The 23,574-nt window shown below is 38.6% G+C and overlaps 1 protein-coding gene across 1 annotated transcript; it reads right to left on the bottom strand.

Annotated features, from left to right (window-relative positions):
- Window positions 1-1,106: 1,106 nt before the first annotated feature.
- Window positions 1,107-23,196, bottom strand: pdia6 (protein disulfide isomerase family A, member 6). The gene is made up of 13 exons (XM_069895532.1): window positions 22,945-23,196; window positions 21,883-22,021; window positions 18,890-18,947; window positions 18,250-18,376; window positions 16,874-16,977; window positions 15,878-16,008; window positions 13,378-13,492; window positions 11,544-11,687; window positions 10,429-10,513; window positions 10,085-10,157; window positions 6,834-6,992; window positions 6,224-6,320; window positions 1,107-2,636 (listed from the first exon to the last, which is right to left on the bottom strand). The coding sequence occupies exons 1-13, from the start codon at window positions 22,985-22,987 to the stop codon at window positions 2,568-2,570; spliced, it is 1,344 nt and encodes a 447-aa protein (XP_069751633.1). The 5' UTR covers window positions 22,988-23,196; the 3' UTR covers window positions 1,107-2,567.
- Window positions 23,197-23,574: the final 378 nt, after the last annotated feature.

Genomic DNA, 23,574 nt, shown 5'->3' with positions numbered 1-23,574 from the left:
TTGGATGGTAGTTTCCAATCATTTCAAATTTGGAGTGATATAGAAACCCAGTCCAGTGCAAATCCTTAATTTTGAAAAGCCTGAGCGCAGGGATCAAAAGGATGGGTGATGTAAAAAGCAAGCTGCTGGAAGAACTTGGAACACAAAGGTGAGCAGGAGTCAGCCATCTGGCCTGTTGAGCTAGCTCTGCTATTCATAGCTTTTCTGGGTGTGGACTGAACTCCACTTAATCACTATTTCCCAAAACCTTTTAATTCACCACCCTTTATACTGGTTTTTTTTTCCCCTTTCATGCTTATGTCCTGATGCAGGTCAGGAAATGATTCTTTCCCACCCTCAATACTTCTAGATTGGCTGAATTAAATGTGTAAAATGCAGAAAATTCTTAACTACTGAGGGAAAAAAATTGAAAAAAGAATTTCTGTAAGAGCTTATATACCTTTACTGCTCTCAAAGCAAAAATGTCAATGGCTGGGTTTTAAATCCAAGTTAAAATGCCTGGTCAAAAACTGCAGCATAATTAAACAAGTTCCCATTTCATACATCTTCAATTGTTAATTCCAAAAATCAGTGATTTTACTACTTGGATTAAAGCACAAGTTTCATAGTCTTGTCAAGTTTCCTCAATATTGCTCGATTAGGATGCCAGTTTTATACTATACAAGTTACCCAGAAATGAAGTCATGGGCATCTAACTTGGTGTGGAAAATAATAGTAAATTGTGAAATGTATTTTTAAAAAATATTCAAAGAAAGTGGTCTGGCTCAAGAAAATAATCACTTTATTAAGGGGAATAGTTGCAGCTCACATTTCCACCCCCCACCCCCCCACCCCCCCCCCCCCAACCAGGAAGCATTGAATGTTATTAATACATCTGGTTTTAGGTGATGTGCAATTAAAAGAAATAGAAAATTTCAATCCAAGTAAATTATTTCAGAAAACACATTTGTGAAAATGACAGGATTGTTGAGAAGTCTGCATTCAATTAAGTTATTGGAAGATCTAGAATTCTCTCCCTTTAGAAGAAAGCCTCTTTACTCAATACCATCAACATCAATCTCAATTCCATCAAGACCCCATGAAAATAAATGAACATCACAATCTAGTTGTGTTACTGATTATTAGCTTTACACATTATTACAATTATTCAACAATTTAAAACCAAGCTGGAACCAAAAGGCCCGTTTCTAAATTTCTTTGTGAAGTATGACCCTGCCTCATACAGTTCATATTAACTGAATTTTGTTGAATGTTAAATAAAGACCCAAATCTCTTATTAACCTTAAAATGAGACATTATAGCATTTAAATTGGCCAGTACCAAGTAAAAGGATAAAAAATGTCATCTTTGCATTCCACAAAAGCTGCAGATAACATCTAATGGGATAAGACATACTTCAATTCTGAAAACCAAATTTCAATCACAATGTTGCTACATACTATAAATGTGCATGTTCTCACCCTCAAATGCGGGTCTGCACAGTTGTTCCATTTTTAATCCCAAAAGGTATGCTTTTGCAAATTGCCTCTACCTGCAAGCAACAAAAAAAAAATCCAAGGGGAATTGATGGGAAGAAACAAGTTGAAGAAAAGGGGCCCAATGATGGTCTCCAATATCATAAATAGGAAAGTTTCAAACACTAAAGCTATCCTGCATGACCTTCTGTAGAAATTAGGTTTTAATCATCTAGGAGTTTGTAGGAAAGAATTTATGCACATGAATTCTTTTCTTTAATTTAAACTAGTACAAAAAACGTTTTTGAAATTTTTGCTGAACCAAGGCCACATGCTAACCCAACGCCAGTCTCATTTCTCAAAATCAAAAAAGTTTTCCAAAGTTATGAACGTTAGTGCTAGTTTATGACAAATATACCACAAAATTCAATGACTTAACATCACAAATCAAATTCTGTGGTCAGTATCCATAATAGTTGATCGATTCATTGATTTAAATTACTTGCATATCAGGTACAAAACAATAATTTGACATGTTTTTTTTGTGTTCCAAAGGAGGGAGGAGCCTCTAGAATATAGCTTCAGTAAGAAAAAAAGAACCAATATTACTGAACCACCTCAGCTCTCTGAAAGACACTTTCACAATCTCCATCTTCACCAAATTGTGTCATCTATCCAAAGTTCCAAATGCTCAATCCCAGTTAATGGCAAAATCACCATGATTTTACTTGTCATATATAGAACAGATCACATTCTTTGGAATTGTTCAGATACATGCAGGGATGTCAAAATTACATTATACAGGTTTGCACCACATTTCTCTCCTAACCCCCCGGCAACCCACCAAAAGAGATAAGAATCCATTTAAATAGTTAGTCAAGTGTAACAATGTACATATAATGAACATCAACCTGCCTGGTCTATTAAATCAGTTTATGTAAAAAGTTGAAACGTTACATCCAATTTTAATAGAAAACCCCAATGAAACTTATTTACACATTACAGTAGAAATACAGCAAGCCAAAAAGATGAAATAAGGCTTTGCAGACAGGTGATCAGTCCAACACTTCAGATAGAGGGTACTGTCTGCCAATCAATGGCAATGCCGTCAATTCACAGCTCATCTTTATCATAATCATCAAGATCTACGTCACTTAAATCAATGTCTTCTTCTATCGGCAACTGCGGAAGATTAAATGCATTAGGATTGGAGATAACTTCAGATAGTCTATTTTTTTTTAAAAATAACTTTATTTATGAATAAAATACTAACTTATAAACACAAAAAATACAAAAACCCCAATCCCCCAAAAAAAACCTTATACCTCCCTCCCCTTACCCCTCTATAAAAACCCTCTAACAAGGGATTTAAAAAAAAACAATTACTTCTGTAGAATGGGTCAAGCATTTACAATTTAAAAAACAAAGCACCAAAAATAACTATTATACCTCCAAACCCATAGGTCTCAAATATGGAGACCACATCTTCACATAAAAAGAATAATTATGTAAATTATATGTAATCTTTTCCAAACAAACACAAGCTTTCAAAACATTATGCCAATATTCAAATCCATATCATTCTTCCATGTAATCGCAATACATTTCCTGGTCACTGCTAAAGCTAAACGAATAAATTCACATTGAAATTTATCCATTTTTAAATCCCTTGTCAAAGTTATAATATTCCCCATTTAAAAAATTGGATCCAATATTAAAGTAATCTCAAATAAATCCTCCAAAAATTCTGATTTGTATACAAAATGACAACTTTGTCACATAACCAGACAATGAAAAAAAGTACCAATTTGAGTCCCACAACAAAAACATAAATCCAAATAGTCTATTTTCTAATGAAACCCTCTTCATGACTTCCATTCTATGCCTACTCAAATCTTCTCATAGCTGACCAATAAACCATTCAATTTTGTACCACGTAATTAAACAAAATCTGCAGTTGCTTGGATCTAGAGCAGTGCACAAAAGTGCTGGAGAAACTCAAGACCTATAGGAAGTAAAAAGGCAATGAACCTTTGGGGTCCAAACCCTTCATAAGGAATCTGGGGGAAAAAAAAGCAGGTAGACACATGAATAAAAAGGTAGTGAGAGGAGGAAGGAAGAGTACAGGGTAACAGGCAAGAGGGCAGAAAAGAAAGCCAAGAGTGATAGGAAGAGAGGGCAAAGGATAGCTCTGTGATAAAACAAAGGGGATGGGGAGCTGGAGGGAAGGAGACCGAGGGGTAGAGAAAGAGCAAGGGGGAATTTACAGAAATTGGAGGTTGATATTGATGCTGTCTGGTTGGAGACTCCAGAGATGGAATACAAGGCTGTGTAGAATTAAAATGGTAATGGTTGGCCACTGGGAGGTCCTTTGCTGTGACAGTAGACCCATTCAGAGCCAGCTCTTCAGCGCTTGACGTTCAGTTTTGCAGAAACTGCAAAAATGTTTGGCCTGGAAGTCAGCCTGAAGAAAACTGAGGTCCTCCATCAGCCAGCCCCCCCTACATCTTCATCGGGCACACAACTCAAAACGGTCAACCAGTTTACCTATCTCGGCTGCACCATTTCATCTGATGCAAGGATCAACAACGAGATAGACAACAGACTCGCCGAGGCAAATAGCACCTTTGGAAGACTACACAAGAGTCTGGAAAAAAAACCAACTGAAAAACCTCAAAAATTAGCGTATACAGAGCCGTTGTCATACCTACACTCCTGTTTGGCTCCGAATCATAGGTCCTCTACCGGCATCACCTACGGCTCTTAGAACGCTTCCACCAGCATTGTCTCCGCTCCATCCTCAACATTCACTGGAGTGACTTCATCCCAAACATCGAAGTACTCGAGATGACAGAGGCCGACAGCATCGAATCCACGCTGCTGAAGATCCAACTGCGCTGGGTAGGTCACGTCTCCAGAATGGAGGACCATCGCCTTCCCAAGATCGTGTTATATGGCGAGCTCTCCATTGGCCACCATGAGAGGTGCACCAAAGAAGAGGTACAAGGACTGCCTAAAGAAATCTCTTGGTGCCTGCCACATTGACCACTGCCAGTGTGCTGATATCGCCTCAAACCATGCATCTTGGCGCCTCACAGTTCGGCGGGCAGCAACCTCCTTTGAAGAAGACCGCAGAGCCCACCTCACTGACAAAAGACAAAGGAGGAAAAACCCAACACCCAACCAACCAATTTTTCCCTGCAACTGCGTCTGCCTGTCCCGCATCGGACTTGTCAGCTACAAACGAGCCTCAGCTGACGTGGACATTTACCCCTCCATAAATCTTCGACCGCGAAGCCAAGCCAAAGAAGACACAGCAAAGGAGCTCAAAGAAATAATCTCTCAATCAGAGTTCAGTCTCTCCAATGTAGTCCTTGCTATGTCTGAAGAGGGTTAATGGGAAAGAGGCTATGGCAGGTGTGCAGAAAATGGAGGAGATGCAGATGAGGGCTGAGTTTAATGGCAGTAGAGTTTTCAGGAAGAAAACATACTCAGATGAACTAGAATGGAAGGTCTCATCCTGGAAGCAGATTATCGAGGAATTGAGAGAAAATAATAGAATCCTTACAGAAGAGTTTGGGAAGAGTCAAGGAAACTGAAAGTTAGTGGGTTTATCGAAGACAGTTTGTGCCATATTGTTGAAAAGACTAATTGCCTCTCAGGAGAGAAACACAAAGTCTGCACACTGTGATTGAAGTAAAAAAAAACAATACTTGAGAAATTCAGCAGGTTAATAATGTACTTTATATACCAAAGATAAAGATACATAGCCAACATTTCAGGTTTGAGCCCTTCATCAAGGTATAATAAAATGTAGGAAGGTGCCAAATACTTTATAGAGAAGAGATATATATGCAATGTTTCAAATACCTGCCTGCATTTTGCTCATACCTTGAAAGGCTCAAGCCTAAAATGTTGCTTATGTATCTTTATAGAACAAAGTATACTGTTGGACATGCGGAGTTTCTCCAGCATTGTGTTTTTATTTTAATTGCCTCTCTCATTTGTGCACTGATCAATTAGGAGCCATATTTAATTTCTATTCATACAAGTTTGAAAAATAGTCACATTTGCTTCCTACATGGATAACTTATAATATGCATTCAATTTTAAACAAGCTGTGAACTGAAAAAGTTATTAATACATTAATCTAAAATCCCTCCCTTATCCAAGCTTGACTACACTTACAAGGAAAAACAATAACCCAGAATCAGCCCCCTTTTCAGAAGGTAAAATTATGATTGCTATGACATCAAATTCCCATCAAGCGCAATCTGAAAAGTGCCAGAGGAAATAAACAGTGAAACCTGAAAGTCTGCAGATGCTGTGATTGTAGTAAAAGCACAGTGAAAAGCTGGAGGAACTCAGCTGGTTTTTTCAGTGTCCATAGGAGATAAAAATATACTGCCATCATTTCAGACCAGAGCCCTTCAAGGAATAAACCAAAACCAGAAAATCTCATGGGGAGAGAGCTTTGAGTTGAGAAGACCCTGCAAATGGAGACTTAATTCAATTCAACAAATTGTCTTATGAAACTTAATTTGAGAATAGTACACACTTGGTCTCAATCTCAAGTTTCACCTTTTTTGTGGTATGTGATGGCACAGTAGTCAAAGCCCCTGGCAATTTTTGTGCAGCCATGTGCATTTAAAATTAAAAGTATAAAAGAGCTCAAGGGGTAGGTTTGCAGATATATCTGAAAATTGAATGAACTTCTCATCTAAAAGTAGATAGTCATCTAAATATAGATCGTCAAGTTATCAACTTACCTGACCATCCTTGCCATCCCATGGATCTACCAAGTTAATTTTGGGGAATGCAGCTCCTTTGACAGGAGAAGTTGAACCTCTCCCAAATGATAGCTCCCTGTCAGAAAACAGTTAAAGTTTGGTTAGATCACTCCTTTAAATTAATAAAAGACATGAGAATTTCAATAAAGAACAGAATCAGAACTTTAGAGAATTATTCAAGGACTAGCTTATATTACATGCATATTCCTAAGAGCAACTACATTACCAAAGATCCAGAATTGTGAAATTAGGGTTGCTATAGTGTAGACAAGTAAAAAATGGATTCCTATTTTTAAAAAAAACTAATTAAAAACCCTCCACAAGAACCTAAACAAGAGCAAGAGACAAGTTATTCCACTAGAACTGTATGAGTATTTCTCAGGTATATGAACTCTGCACTGCAACAGTTCTAAAAAGTGCTTGTAGCAGCATCAATGATACAAAATATGACAAATTTATCATTAGTAGCAATTCTTTAGCCTATATTCATCCCTGCAGAGATTGACAATAATCTATAGAAACCAGAATCAGTCCAGCCTTCAGACACAAAACTGTTGACATTCAATGTCACGATTATATGCCTATTTACCTCAGAAACTCATTGATGCCCTGTTCACTGAAAGAACCTTTCAGCAGAGCGTATTTCATTTTCCTGGCATTAATTGCAGCCATAGCTGGGTAACCAAAACCGCCAATACCCAAAGAATCCTCAAGTTCTGCTTGCGCACCAGCTTCAGTCCATAGCCAACTGAATAAAAGAAAAAAAAATTCCCAGGTTTTTAATTCTAGAGAACACAATAAATAGCAACTGCTCAGCTAGACTATTAATGTACAAGCATACCCTGTATAACACTGCTTCAAGAAGCGCAGGTTTTGATAATGCTGTTTGAAATTTCTGACCCATAGTTTCAGTGGTAGTGATCTAACTTTGGTGAAAGTCTCATTTGAGCAACTTGACAAATTTATATTAGACAAACATTCTTAATTTTTTGGAATTTCTTTTGTTTTTTTTCCCAAAGATATACAATAAATTTTTCAGTATCAAATTATATTGAACTTTCTTATAAACAACAAAAACAGTCCCTCCCTTCCATACATATGAATCTGTACACCATCAGAGGAGCTTGTATACTTTTTTATATACATGTAATATATATATAATGCAATTGGGGAAAATCTCATTTAAATATACATAATAGTTGCATTTATTGACCTTTTTCTTATTACTGTATTTGGGCCCCTATGTAGTCCAGGTATGGCTACCAGATCTTTATAAAAATTTCATATTTATTCTTTAAACATGTGATTTTTTTTCAATAGGTATATAGCTATTTACTTCCGCAGTCCATTGTGTTACAAGTAGAGGGGAGTCGGACTTCCAAATGATTGCAATATTTTTTTTGCTATAGCCAGTGCTATTTTTATAAATAAGATTTGAAATTTATTCAATTTGTTGCTCATTTCCACAAAATTACTGTTGTTCGGGTTTGTGTAGGTCCCATAGGTTAAGAACCAGACCAAAGTGCAGGTATAAAGCATACTTTTATTTCAGGGATGGAAATGAGACAACAGGGTCATATGGTTAAGCAAACCTACATATACAATACGCAGGAGGTAAATATATGGTTTGGATGACAAGGGAGAAACTGGGGTAATTACAAGAGCATACACATTCAACAATCAGATCAAGGTGACATTACGTGCCCCTACCCCTTGACCGATACGGACACGGCTCTTGCTACCTAGCCTCGAGACTCACCCCAATCCAGTGTGAAAGGTGCTACTTACATGCCACAAAGCAAAACAAGAGCACGTGGTCCTTTATAGTTCTGGAGACAAACCTGGGGGCCAATCGTAAGGGTCAATGTGGGCCCCTTTGGTTGCTGTGACCAATGGCTTGAAGCCAAGTGCAGGGTTTCAGCAGGGGTAAACTGAGGATATTCACCTGGGCCATTTGGGTGAAGGTCAGGGCTGAGTCTGGGTAGGCTGCCTGGACTGCAGCACCTGGTGATTTAGGAGGGCCAATCATAAGGGTCACCTTGCTGGCTTGGGGCGAGTCTTTGACCTTGATTGGCAGGTAGTGTGTCCTCTGAACAGGAGAGGAGCAGAACAAAAGTAAGAAGACCAAGGCAACACAGTGATGTCACTGCGAGGGTGACTTTTCCTGCACCCAGCATTTTAGAAATTGTTATTTGGTATACGCTGCCTCTCCATTACAATTTCCTAGTAGATACAGCTCTGGGTCACCCATGAAGGCCACTCCTGTTATGCTGATCAATTTTTCTGTGATGTCTTGCCAAAATGGCCTCATCTTCGGGCATGATCACGTAGCAGAATTAAAACAAAATTCATGTCTCAGTCCCACATCTGAAACACAACTGATATTTCTGCTTTTAATCGATGCAATTTCTGTGGGGTAAGATATAGTTCGTGTAAAAAGTTATACTGAACCAATCCATATGTTGCATTTATAATTGAGGTCACGCTGTCCTTAAACCGATCGGACCAATTTCTTTCTGAAATCACCACACCCGAGTCCGACTCCCATCTTTCCCTTGACCTCTGTAATCCTGGTTTTGCACTTTTGCTCTGGAGAGCATAGTACATTTTTGTTGCAAATTTGGCTGTATTCCCCATCCAGCCCATTCATTCTGTTTCACTAATTTCAGGTGCGGTCAATGTTGGTTCCCATCTTTCTCTTAAGATCTAAACTGGAGAAAAGAGAAGGTGGTCCGACTGGCCACTCCGTATTTGTGTTCTAATTGTTCAAAGGACATGAGTTTCTTCCATGTAACAGTCCTTAATATCTTATACCTTTGTCATACCATGAATTTAATATTCTATTGCTCATGTTCATAGGCAATAATACCTTTTTCCAGTGGTGCTTTTACTGATTCCCTACTTTTTCCCCCCCTATACTTTCATTAATTTCTTGTCATGTTCTAATCAAATGTATTAGTATGGGATTATCTGTCTTTTTTTCTAGTGATGACATTCCATTTATAGATAAAATCCTTTGCTTCCCCCTCCTCCATTGAGTACATTCCCACCTGAATCCAAGGGGAGGGGGGGAAAATGTCTTCAATGAAGAAGGCTGCCAGAAATCTAGCCTCTGCAGCTAAGTAGTGTATACATATATATATATCCCAGCCCATAGTCCCATGTCAGTTTTTCCAGTGCGATTCTTGGTACCTTATTATTCCACAAGAACTGTAATATGATTATTTAGTAGTTTTAAACAAGTTTTTATGTATCAGAATAGGCAGCCATTTAAAAAGATACTGCAGTTTTGGCATCATTTTCAATTTGACGCAATTAAACATTCCCACTAAAGTGATTGGAAAGTCTCTCCATTTCTGCAGGTCCCTTTCTAGCTTTCCAAGAAGATAAATTAGTTTCTACAGATTTTATAAGTTATTGTCAGTTGCTATTCCAAGTTATTTTATTCCATCCATGTTCCATTTAAATTTACTTCCTTTTTGGTATCTTTCATATTCAAAATTAGTTAATGGCATCATCTCACTTTTGTCCATATTTATTTTATAACCTGATATTCTTCCATTTTCTCTAGTGTAAATATTTTTTTTAAATAAATGATGTTTACTTATTGCCAATAAAGATCAATTTTGTACATCCCTTTTATAGAATTGAAACACATAATGCTTTGAACAGTGCAGTTTTCCATAGCACTGAACTTGCTTGGAACACATTAACCATGTTATACAGGGTATGCCTCTATTTAAATGTTTAAATTTTTTTTAATTTTTTTTTATATACATTATCCATGCATTCATCATCTAGCTATCTACTGCAACATTCATAAATCTGAATTTTATTTACCCCCAGAACTTCTTTTTATATCTGTTGCCCATAGCGTTCATTACTTTCAAATAATCATTCCTCCCAGACGCCCCTGTAAACAGATAAAACAAATAGTCAAATCCTAAACAATTGGACTCAATGTTGCAAGATTTCTTTTAAAAAAAAAATTTATGCGTAAACAATGGAGGTATCTTTTTTTCTTATCTGAATATTCAACATTTCCACAATGTAGAACCATCAGCTTTTAATGCTTAAACTTCAATCGTCAATCTTCAGATTCAGAAAATGGGTTACACTGAAGTGTCAGCTCAAACTTTTTAAATATTCTCCATCATAAAATAATATGAACAGCTGAAGCTCACCAGTGTCCAAGATGTGTGGTAATACAGCAACAATGCATAGTTGATGGTCATCACAAGTTTTCTTGAGTACATCTTCATCAGTAATCTATATTAAAACAAGTAGAAAATTTACTTTCATGCATTAATATATTTCATCACGACTTTGTTGTTATCCAACTTAAAATTTAATTCAAACATTGGATAACACATTTGAATTGCTTCTGTTGCAGACTTACCTTGTGTTCATGTTATTTAAAATCTCTTGCATTATCATTTTGACATCTGGGATCTTATTTATGCAAATGCAGAGGTCAGTTTTTGGATTTTTCTAGAGCCATACAATATGGAACAGGCCAATCAGCCCAACGTCTATGTTAACCAAGTTGGGTTATTTGGGCTATTCCCATTTGCTTGCTCTTGGTCCATTGAACACAGTAATTGCACCCATTTCTCTAGCTTTCTCTGTCAGCTCTTTCCCGATATGAACTCCCCTGAGTGAAAAGTTTTTCCCTTGGGCATCTCTTAAATCTCCCTACTATCACCTTGAACCTACGCCCTCTAGTGCTAGAATTCTCTACCCTGGAAAAAATAATTGAGCATTCACTTTATTTTGTCTTTCGTGATTCAAAAAACTAGGTCACTCCTTAAGTACCTATGCTCAAAGGAATAATGACCAAACGTATCCAATCTCTTCATATAGCTTTAGCCCTCCAGTCTTGGTAACATCATGGTTAATCTCCTCTGCACCACTTCCAAATAACTGATAGCCTTCCCATTGTTGGGATACTAGAACCACACAGAGTTCTCCTCATACAGTCTCCCCAAAGCCCTGTACAGCTGCATCACAAGGTCCCACTTTTATACTCCATTCCCTGCAAAAGGAAGGCAAGCCCTGAACTATAAACAATGAACATTATTCTTGATCAGAGTCTGGCTCTGAAGATGGTCACCTTTTCATTACTTTCTACTCCAAGAGTGAACAATTGCTGCAGTTTTGTTCTGACCACTTAACATTTACATGGGTGTTATAAAAATATCGATTCCAATTCAAGTAATTACAATTGCAAACTAGATAGATCAGAGATCTAATTTGGTGGAACAAGACAGTTAGTTGTACTTCCCTACCTACTCCTTACCTCTTTCAGTTCTGGAACTGGAGCATTTTCAGCAAACAATTCAAGAGCACGAACCACAAAATCTCCTCTCGATCGTCCACCATCATAATCAATAGGAGTATCTTCATCTTTGTGAAATATCTTAATGGTGGGATATCCACGAATCTAAGATTAAAAATGTATTACTTTAGGTTAAAACCTCGCAAGGCCTTAGACCCTGACGGCGTACCTGGCAGGGTACTGAAAATCTGCACCAACCAACTAGCCGGAGTGTTCACAGAAATTTTCAACCTTTCATTGCTGCAATCAGAGGTTCCCACCTGCTTCAAAAGGGCATCAATCATTCCGGTCGGTAACCAAGAGCTCTGGATTACCTCAACAACTACCACCCAATAACACTAACTTCTACTGTGATAAAATGCTTTGAGGGGCTGGTCATAACATGTACTGAAATTCACATATCGTCACAATCGCTCCACAGCAAATACACTGGTTCTTCACTCAGCTCTGGATTACCTTGAAAACAGCAATTCATACTTATGGCTGCTCTTATAGACTACAATTTGACCTTCAATACCATTATTCCCTCAGTGCTGTTCAAGAAGCTACAAACTCTAGGCCTCTGTACTCCCCTCTGCAACTGGATCCTTGACTTTCTCATCAGAAGACCAGTCAGTACAAATTAGAAATGTCTCCTCCTCAACACAGGCGCACCCCAAGGATGCATGCTTAGCCCACTGATCTACTCATTATCCATGACTGTGGGGTCAGGCACAATTCCAATGCCATCTACAAGTTTACCCACGTCACCAAAATTGTCAACAGAATCACAAACAGCAATGAGGAAGCGTCCAGGAGGGAGATAAATCAACTCATTGAATGATGTAATGACAATAACCTTGTGCTCAACGTCAGCAAAACCAAGGAGATGATTGTTGTCTTCAGGAGGAAGTTAGGGGAACACAACCCAGTCCTCATCAAGGGCTCAGTAATGGTCAAGAACTTCAAATTCTTGGGTATCAACATCTCCAAGGATGTGTCCTGGAGCCTACAAGTTGATGTAATCACAAAGGCGGCACGCCTGCAGCTATACTTTGTAAGGCGTTTGAAGAGATTCAGCAATGTCACTGAATTCTCTCGTAAATCTCAACATGTGTATCATGTTGCATCACTGCCTGGTATGGAGGTGACAACTCTCAGAACAAGAATTAACTCCAGAAGGTTAACTCAGCCTGTGTCATCACAGGCACCAGACTCCACTCCATCGAAGACATTTATGCAAGGTGGCTCTTAAAAAAGCAGCCTCTATCCTCAAAGACCCCCACCAGCCAGACCATGCCCTCTTCACTCTGCTACCATCAGGAAAGAGGAACAGGAGCCTAAAGATGAACACTAAATGGCACAAGGACAGCTTCTTCCCCGCCGCCATCAGATTCCTAAATAATCAATGAACCAAAGATACTGCCTTACTTTTCAAGTTATGTTGTAAGATGGTTATAATATAAATGTGCTGCCAGAAAATACCAAATTTCATGACAATAAATTTTGATTCATCTTAAAACAATAGGAAAACAAATAATGGGTTTATATAATCAGTTGAGGTTCATTATAAACAAGTCTGTTCAAATGTACATAAATTTTACCAAAAATCAAATAATAAATTCCAATGAAAATATCCAATAGGTGATAACATACTAATGGCTCTTTCAACTACATTGCTTGTATCAAAATAAATATTGCTTTCATTAAAAATTCTAATATTGCTTTCATTAAAAATTCTAACATTTTTAAACAGCAAAATTTCCATTTGTTCAAACATTATAAGTGCTGAGAACCTAGATCTCTTACCACTTACCCCATACCGACTGGCCAACATCTGGTTAGTTGTAGCATCCACGGCAGCCAATTTCACCTTCCCAGCTGTCTGCACTTTGATGTCAGAGGCTGCCTCTGCCCACTCTGGCTCTAACCTTTAGATCATCAAAATGCACCATATCTATATTATTGCTCTCAAATAATTTTATGTAGAATTCATATTCAAGGTAGCAATTCAAATAAATAGCATTGTGCATCAATTGCTTCATTAATTATCCAATTCATCAACTACTATCAAAACACATATACAGAATGAACAACTTAAAACACCATTTTAGAGAAACAGCATTGTTTAAACATTTCTAAGTCAATTGAGTGTGCAGTTGTAGCATTCATACTATGTGGGCATGGAGAAGAACACAAAGCCTTGACTGAAGTCGAGACTGGTTTATTGCACTGCCCGTCATGTTTATATGGGTCTCAGCCGCTGAAATCAGGCCACCACGTCATCGGAGCGCTGGCCTGGGATTGGTTGGTGTTCCCACCACAGTTCGCCGTCTTCCCGCCGTGCAGATTACTTGCGACAATGGCCAGCATCACCCCCAGGTCCACGTGGTTGTTGGCCATTTTATGGGCCGGTCCACGTCTCCATGCGTGGGCCGCTGCACAGTAATCATTAAACCATGGTGCCTCAATACTCAAATACAAATGACTGTAGATGCTCCTCAACTATTGCTTTCCCTTTATTCTCCTCATCTTTAAATTTTTACTCATAAGAACACAAGGAATATGAGGAGTAGGCCATCACCGTATCACCCCCTTCCCCATTCCAAATCATCTCCCCCCCTCTCTCTCCCCTCCCCACGTGACCGCATCACCCCCTTCCCCAATGAGGAGTAGGCCATCTGGCCGGTTAGCCAGCTTCATCATTTAATAAGATCATGGTTGATTATGGCCATAGATTCAACCACACCTCCCCCCCCCACCCAAAAAAAATCTTTTCAACCATGTCTTGAATATATCCACTGAGGCAACTCTATAGCAAGATAAGGCAAGTTGTTCCTAATGGTGGGGGGGGGCAAGACTAGAATTAGAGGACATAGCCTCAAGATCTAGGAAAGTAGATTTAGGACAGAGATGAGGAGGAACTGCTTTTCCCAGAGAGTGGTAAATCTATCAAGTTCACTGCCCATTGAAGCAGTGGAGGCTACCTCAGTAAATATATTTAAGACAAGGTTGGTTAGATTTCTACAAATAGGGAAATTAATGAATATGGGGAAAAAGGCAGGTAGGTGGAGATAAGCCCATCATCAGATCAGCAATGATCTAATTGAATGGCAGAGCAGACTCGATAGCCCTACTCTTACTATTTCTCAAGTTCCTTGGACAAAATTCCACAGCTTCAATCCTCTGGGAAAACTTCTTCACCTGTCTTAAATCTACTTTCCCAAATCTTGAGGCCATGTCCTAAATTCTAGTGTCTAACTTTTCCCAGTTCTGATGAACTTCTGCTTCTCACCAGATACTCTTTGACCTTCTGTGCATTTCCACCATTTTGTAGTTATCGAGGGAGGGGCAACTTGACAAAAAATGCACTTGTTTAGATCCTAATTCACTGTTGGGAGCAGCCAACATACTGGACAATTCTGCAACAGGACATGTGGACAGCAGCTATTGCCATTTTGGTTTTAAGTTTAAATGGCACAGGAAAACTTAGGCAAGTAATCTATAATTAATCTTACATTTCACAATTATTTTCCTGGAGGTTCTCAATATCTTTTCTCCATGTTCCTCCCTTTAGAATTGTCTTTACTTTGGCACCCTCTCATTTTTTGCATTTTTTAACTTTAGTGTACCCAACAGTCAGCTAATTTAATTTTCTTTAGGATTTCCAAAACCAAAGATCCATCTTTTCTCTGGTAACCCACCCATTCTTTTCCTACATTGACTCCCTTTTGAAATCTAGCTTTATAGGCACAAGTTTACCTCAAGAACATCTTCAGGTGGAGAAAACGACACTGTATATATTTGAAAAGGAAAATGTATGTATCTTGATCAATGTGGTTTATGGTGTGAAAAATAAAAATTTAAAAAAAAAATATCTTCAGGTAAATTAGAAGGCAAATGTTAGACAGCTGTTCAATTGCAGCAATAATGCACAAGGCCATCTTACGCAAGTATATGTAACTTTTTACTAACTCAGGAAAATTTTGTTCACCCCAATCATCTTACACAGAACATCTAATCTAGTAAAGATTGGCAATCTTAAGTGAGCCCATACAAAAAAATACCCTCAAAAATTGGATCGAAAATAAACCTAAAGTAATAGCAAAGGCAAGAGTCTCTCTGCCATGCCAGATAGTGATATGAGCATTAGTTCTGTGGAGTCTAAGAAAAGTCGCTCTGAACCCAAAGCGATCAAACCTGCAAATTACTGACATTCTTTTAGTATCCAAATACAGTACAACATACAGATTTTATCAGATCTCACTGCACCTAGCACATTTCTTCTAAGTGTATCCATGGTGAGAGAAAGTTACCTCTTGCAGTGCCCACACCACGGTGCATAGAACTCCACCATCCAAATGTCACTGCTCCCGATCACATTTGCATCAAATGTATCATCCGTCAACTCAATCACATCTTTTTTACCAGATTTACTATCAGTGCTCTGTAACCAGAGAATAATTAAAAGTGAAATAATAAAATCTTGATTATGAGAGTATTTCTGTTACTTCACCCAGAAATCCAAGAATTCTTTTGTTAACAGAAGGTTCAAGCCATGACTGGTCTACAGACAATTACTAGGATATTTTCCAGTTTGATTTAAAACAAACATCTTAACACAAGGTAAAAATTCACAGACCTTTAAAGCACACAGTCATTCTCAAAATACTTTGTTTTATCCAAATACACAAATTTCAAGCAAAATGCCCAGGTTTCAGATTTTCCCCACCCAAAAGGATTTACCCAAGACCCCCATCTTTTTATGCTGCAGTACCTATTTTAGAAAGACCTGGAGAGGGTATAAAAGCACTTTGCTTTTTCTTACTAATCCTGTCACTGCACAGAAAGGCTAAGCTGGCTTGCTTGAAGATCAGAGGTGTTTAGTTTTTCCTCACTGTAATTGTCCCACAACCACTTTGTTCCCAATCTGCTACAGGTATTTCTTTTCAATCCAGGCTTCTCCCAATCTTCACTGCAATGCATCACTTTCTGACCCAATTCTGACATGAAATATAAATCCATTTTCCAGCAGAAGCTGCCTGATCGACCAAGTGTTTCCAAAAATGTTATATTGTTTGTAGGTATTGACCAATGCTAATTCTTGCACAGTTATCACAGCACTAACAGATGTCCTGCTTTTCTGAACACATCATCTCCTCCAGTGCTGATTAAAAGAAATAATATCCTCATAAGCAAGATCCATTGAAAATCATCATTCATAGATAATATCAACTTAACATTCGTCTGTCTACTGGCTTTCAATTAAATATCTATCACAAGTGCCCATTTCTAAGAGTTAAAGATTTTACCTTTTTGCCAGAACTTGAGCTGCTTTTGCCTCCAAGTCTATCCCGGACAATTGACCGCAAAGTGTTAAGGGCTACATCAGTAATTCCTTGGGCAGATCTAGCACCTGCACGTAATGAAAATCAGCACCACTGACAATACAGAAATTAAATTCTTAGACCTGAAATTCCACTTCACCAGACTTTAATTTTTAAGCCCTTGTAACATTTATTAGTCACCAACCCAAACTGTAAAAAAAATCATAGTCACTATTAAAAGCACATCAAAATATGAATAATCATTTCTTAAATGCCTTTTTCTTATAATTTAGCTAGATTGTTAGTTTAAATTTTATGGTATTGTGACGGAATATATAGAAATAATTTTGGGAGATAAATTGGGAAAAGTAGAGTAGGTTACATATATACACACTTTAAAACAGATCTTATTTGAAAATACTGGAGAATTCATATTATGAGTGCTTTACAGAAACTGTGGAAATAAATGATCTATTGTCTTTAAAACAAGCAGGAGATATGATGTCTATTGATAGTTCTTTGCAGAGTTTTGGAGTGATCACAGAAAGGTCACTAATGGGTTATTGTTTACCTAAAAAAAAACCCAGAAAACGGACTTCAATTGTTTGCTGGAGGTCAAGACAGACGAACAGTGTCAGCCAGGAGAAGCTTGGAACTGAAACAGAAGCTCCAGAGTGGAGGATGGTCTACTCTTGTGTGTCATGCAAGAGGAGAAAATGAGCCGTCTAGTATTTCTCTTGGAATAAGAGAAACAGAAAGTAACTGTGATAACCTGAAAGAAAGGGGTTATTATCTGGAGAACCCTGATGGGACAAGTTTCATCAGCAAGACACTGAGGTGACTGAGGGAAGTACCTCAGTTGTGGAAATCCTGGAACCAAACATCTCTCTCTACAAATCCTACAAGAACCTTCCTGAACGGTAACCATTTACCTTTTGAGCACCAAAGCCTGGTGAACTTTATACATGTTAAATTCTGTGCACATATAAGAATTGCCTGCAACCAGAGAACTTGGAAGAATGAGAAGTGAGATTGGACTGTGAACCAAAGAACTTTCTTAAAATTTACACACACATTACATACATGTGCGCTTAGAATTAGAAAGGGGTTAATTTAAGTTAGTTAAAAAGAGATAAGTTAAAGTTTGATTCTGTTTTCATGTTTAAGGATAATTCAAACCAACTTTTGTCTAAGAACCATTTGTCATGGTGAGTATCTATTGCTGCTGGGTTTTGGAGTCCTTTGGGCTGGCTGAATTATCTTTTCAAAAACATTTAACATTTCATTAATGGCAGTAGAAAGCATATTGCTTCAATCAGAAGCAATGATTATTTCTGTATAAAGAGTTCCCCACAACTTACCATTATAATCATCAGGTTTGTTCTTGTTTAATCCAAAAATCTTTATGGTTGGAAATCCCTGAACACCATACTGCCCACCAAGAGACTGATGTTTGTCTGCATCTACTGCTCCAACTTTTACAATTCCCTGCAACATTAGAGCAAAGTTACAATTTTATCACTTTACATTGCAAATTAAATGAAAATTCCCAAAATGTTGTCTTTAAAAAAATTCTTACACATGACAGCACATTATTTGAAATAACAAATCAGGATAAAACTTGAGTAATTTTGAAATAATGAATGACAAAATTTAATCTCAACAAACACTAAAACATGGCCGGCAAGAAAGAGAAAATTAATATAAAGAAAAATAAATTGAAGCGTATACAAACATTGTAACAAATAGAACACTAACAAGACTATGAATGATCCTAAGACTATAATTGGGAATAGCAAATAAGATTTTCCAAACCTAACAATTTATTAAACCTTTAGCAAAGTCAAACTTTAGTTACTCAAATTGAATATCTGTTGGTATACAATTCCAAAGAAAAGCAATTTTTAAAAATTGAAATAGCATTTGTTGTTAATTAGGAAAACTCAAGTGAAAATATTTTAACTGACAAACCAACTTGGTTAAGCTTTTTAAAAATACAACCTTCAAGGCTGATGCAGCTTTCTTCCACTCTGGGGCCAAATTCTGACAATGCCCACACCTGAAAGAAAAAGTATTTTTAAGGAAATTTTATACAGACTGATTCATGAGGGTTCCGATGGGGAGTCGGGCTCCCGAGGGGGATTTCCAAGAAAGGGGCCGAGGGGGATTTGAATACCTTGAATTTGGATTCACCACAGGAACAGATGAGGCCACATGGTCACTGAGGTTATGAGAGTGCAAATGGCTGCAGCATTGAAGACGTGGTGGGATACATGAACACTCAAATGTCTCTGAAGGGACTCTTTTGCTTCTCTTCCTCCTCTCAAAAGAGCCGATGGGCTAGTGGCGACACTTTGTACATTTATAAGCAAACAGAAGTGAACAAATTGTGTGTTTGCTCTACCACAAGAAGCCCAATGACAGCTGAATGTAACTGAGATTCCAACACTTAAGCTCAGGTGGTGTGCAGAATCTGATAGCTTAAATTAGATCTGGTTGAGGATCCACAGTCCCACATATTTCATGGAGAATTGCAGGTCTGCAATATAATACTTACAAAATAATTTCTCAGGAGTTCGGAGGTGCTGATGTGGTAAGTGTGGGGACCACAAATCCTCTCAGAGGTTGAACTTGAACTTCTGGTTGCTGTTGTGACCACCTTGTTCTTTAAGTTGGTGATCTCTTCCTCAGCAATTTGCGGAGGTTTGGTAGGACATTGGAACCCTAGCAACAGATGTGTGGTGGGAAGTGCGCTGACCAGTTGCATCATGCAGGGGTATGGGGAACCAATACCCCTCAGAGTCAAGCCCTGCAAAAGGTAGTGGACACAGCCCAGGACATCAAAAGCAAAACCTTCTTCACCGTCGAAAACATCTACAGGGAAATCTGCCAGCAGAGATCCACACGACCAAGCACATGCTCTGTTCTTGCTCCTACCATCAGGAAAGAGGTATAGGTGCCACAAGATTTGCACCACCAGGTACAGGAATAGCTAATACCCCTCTGCCATCAGACTCCTAAACAATAAACAATCAGGGACTCATTCAAGGACTCTTATTTTGCACTTAATTTTTTTCCCCTCTCTGTATTGCACTGTTTGTTTACATTTTGTTTACATGTGTACATTGTACTTTTTTTGCACTACCAATTAGTGGTAATTCTGCCATGCCCACAGGAAAAGGAAGCTCAGGGTTGTATGCAATGTCATGTATGTACTCTGACAATAAATCTGAATTTTGTCAGAGAGCAGCAAGCAAACATAAAAATATCCAGGTTTCTGAGTTACACTGACTTTTGTTACTATTGGAGTCATTTTGATCTTGACGTTTTCAATCCAAACTTCATAATGAGGAATGGAAGCTATCCATTGCACAACTATTTTTAAGTATTGGATAGATATTGGTAGAAGGTTGAGAGTAGATGGCCAGATAAAACAGCAAGTATAAAGCATGGTACACAGGAGGGGGATCAAGCATTAGGAGCAAGGATGGGAAAGTGGATTACTTTTAAAGGTATGAATGTCATTGAGGGAGATTAGGAGGAATTTTAAAGCAGAGGGCACACTGAAGAAAGCTGGGACAAGAGAATCTTTGATGGAGGAAATGGGCAAAGATGAATGCACAACTGAGTTTATTCTTGTAAATGTATAGTACATACTTAGTTGTGTGCATGGATCAGAGTATTTGTCAATGCTCATATAGCAGAGCCTGATCAAGTCCTGAGTAGTTTGACTTTAGTGTTTGGGGTTCAAAAGAACAAGAATCTTAATGAAACATAAGGGTGGATGCAAGAGAACCTCAAATTTAATTCAAAGAAAATGTGCGGTTTCTAGGTTTTGATATTTTATACACAAGTAGAATTAGTTCAATCTCTTTCTACAATTTCAGTTTTAAATCCAAAATGCAGCAGTTCCAGGTTTTTGTGAATCAGTTAATTTTGTTCAGCTGATGAGCAGACTGATTAATTTGGAATACAACATTTTTATAACTCATTTGAAAATAGGTAACAATATTCACAACTAAGATAAAAATGTTAAGTTCATCTATACAAGATATTTTACATGACTATTCAATATCAAATAAGACTATGAACTAAACTCTCTGGATTGACCATAGAATTAGAGAACTGAACAGCAAATGCTGTAACAAATTTGCCGACAACACCACGGTCGTATGCAGAATTACAGATGGCAATGAGGAAGCATACAGGGGGAGATAGATCAGCTAGTTGAGTAGTGCCACAACAACCGTGCACTCAACATTAGCAAATCCAAGGAGCCGATTGTGGACTTCAGGAAGGGGAAATTATAAAGCAGTCTTCATTGAGGGGTCAGCAGTAGAAAAGGGTTAAGTTTTTGGGTCTCAACATCTGAGGATCTGTCCTGAGGCCTCCACGTCAATGCAAACATGAAGGAGGATCACCAGCAGCTATACTTTGTGAGGAGTTTGAGTAGATTTGGCAGGTCACCAAAGACTCATAAGTTTCTACAAGTGAGAGCATTCTGACTGGTTGAATCAGTACTCTATACTCTGGTATAGAGGTGCCAATGCACAGGAAAAGAAAAACTAGAGTGAACTCAGTCAGTGCCATCACAGGCATCAGGCTCCACTCTATCAAGGACATCTAGAAGCAGTAGTGTCTTATGAAGGCAGCCTCTATTCTCAAGAAACCTCACCACCCAGGGTGTGCCCTCTTCAGTGCCACCATCAGGGAAAAAGGTACAGGAGCCCAAAGACAAACACCCAGCAGAACAAGGACAGCTTCTTCCCCTCTGACATCAGATTTCTGAATGGACAATGAACACAGACAATACCTCATGATCTTTTATTTATTTATTTTTTTTTTTTTTAAATGCAATTTTATAGCAATATTTGCATTGTAAAGCTGCCACAAAACAAATTTTGTAATTATGTTCATGACAATAAATTCTGGTGTTCAGTATCTCAAAATGACATGACCAATTCAGCTGCAGCAAATCTATTTGTTAAACTTACCATGGTGCGTAGAACTCCACCAACCATAGTTCATCACTTTGAATGACTTCCCTATTGAAGTTGCTTTGGGAAAGTTCCACAACATCATCACTTGCTGAGTAAAGAGCATGGACAGTGACAAATAACATGCCAAGGAACCCTACAAAGGAAAACAATGGTAACTGCAACAATCTTTAAAAAACCTTTATAATAAAACTTTAAAAGCATGGAATATTCCAATCAGGCAACACCAATGAAATGACTGGGTCAACCTTTCCCCCCCACCCCGATACAGAACATTAAATTAGTTTATTTTCACAGGTGCATTTAACAAATGAATTTACAGCATTTTTGATTTGTAGTACAAGAGTTTGAGGAGAATTTTACAGTGGGATTGGAACCTGGAATGCAGTACTTGAGACAGCGATGGGGATATTCTCAGAATATTTAAGCAGCCAATCGAAAGCATAATAGGAAAAGGCCTAAAGTGGATAAATAGGATTAGTATCAGTACACAGTCAGCACAAATATTGCAAGCCAAAAGACTTTTCCACACCGTGCAAACGTGATTCTTAATTCAGATTTCAAGTATTTGCAAAGCTTCACTTGAAGTTAACCAATAACATTGCTCAAAAGCCACCTGCTCTCAAGTTACTAAACTCAGAGCATAGCTTCCAAGAGTGAACAGGCGAGTCTACTTCAAACCAGTGGGCATGCATAATCTGCAAAGTCCCAACCACAAAACATGCGTGGAAGAAAAATCTCCAATTGAGAGATCACATTTCACTTAAGTTTGGTTTGAAAGTGGCACACTTTCCTGGTTGGATTGCAGAAAAACAAAACTGTACCCTAATAAGCAAAGGGAAATCACGGTCACCTCCTTCCACTTAGCCAAAAAAAATATGGTCTCAAGACAAAAAAAACTTTCTACACCCTATTTATAGTTTAAGATGCAAAAATCATCTGCATCCATTACCACAAAATACAATAGACACAGATTTCTCTGCCAACACCCTGAACGCCCAGATACGATGGGGAAAGCTGGAGCGGGAGAAGAGTACAGTCGGTCCAGCCCACACTCACCTAGTCCACGGAGAACTTCCGTCTCCCCGCCGGCGGGCCTCATCTTTCACCGGAGCTGCGTCCTGCCGTAACTGGTTCGAGAAAGGATGCCCGCCCGCCCGCTGTGTCAGCCCCACAAGCCGTGTATCCGAAGCCGTGGTGTCTCCCCACTGGCGCTGACCGTCCGGCAACTGACGCTCCGCTTCGACACGGCCCCCGACTCATACCGTGGCCGCCGCCGATTGGCTGCTTCGCCCGCACGGGCGACCTCGACGCGGGTTCAAATCAGAGGAGCCAACCAGGAGGTGGACACGTGTCAACAGGAGCGAGCGCGGCGTGCACGCGGGGTTGCCCGGCGCAGGCTCGTGACTGCAGTGGAAGGGGAGGGGGAGGTCATGGTGCTTGTTGTCTGAATGAGGACGTTCTTTGAATGTGACTGTAATAATGTCCAAGGGTGGGCATGACATTAAGGATGGGAAGCAAATTAGAATGAATTTCTTTCTCTGAATCATTTATTGTGAATAAACCTTTTTAGAATTTTTTTTGGGTCCAACCCAGAATCTAAATCCCTCTTGAAAGCTGAGATTGAATCTACTTTCACTACCCTGACAAGATTACACTACTGTACCAAAGGTGGACTTGATGAAACAT

The sequence above is a fragment of the Narcine bancroftii genome, chromosome 8 (assembly GCF_036971445.1).
Source record: "Narcine bancroftii isolate sNarBan1 chromosome 8, sNarBan1.hap1, whole genome shotgun sequence".
NCBI classification, from domain to species: domain Eukaryota; kingdom Metazoa; phylum Chordata; class Chondrichthyes; order Torpediniformes; family Narcinidae; genus Narcine; species Narcine bancroftii.
The sequence above is the reverse complement of the archived record's forward strand: the minus strand, read 5'-3'. Positions and strand labels throughout refer to the sequence as shown.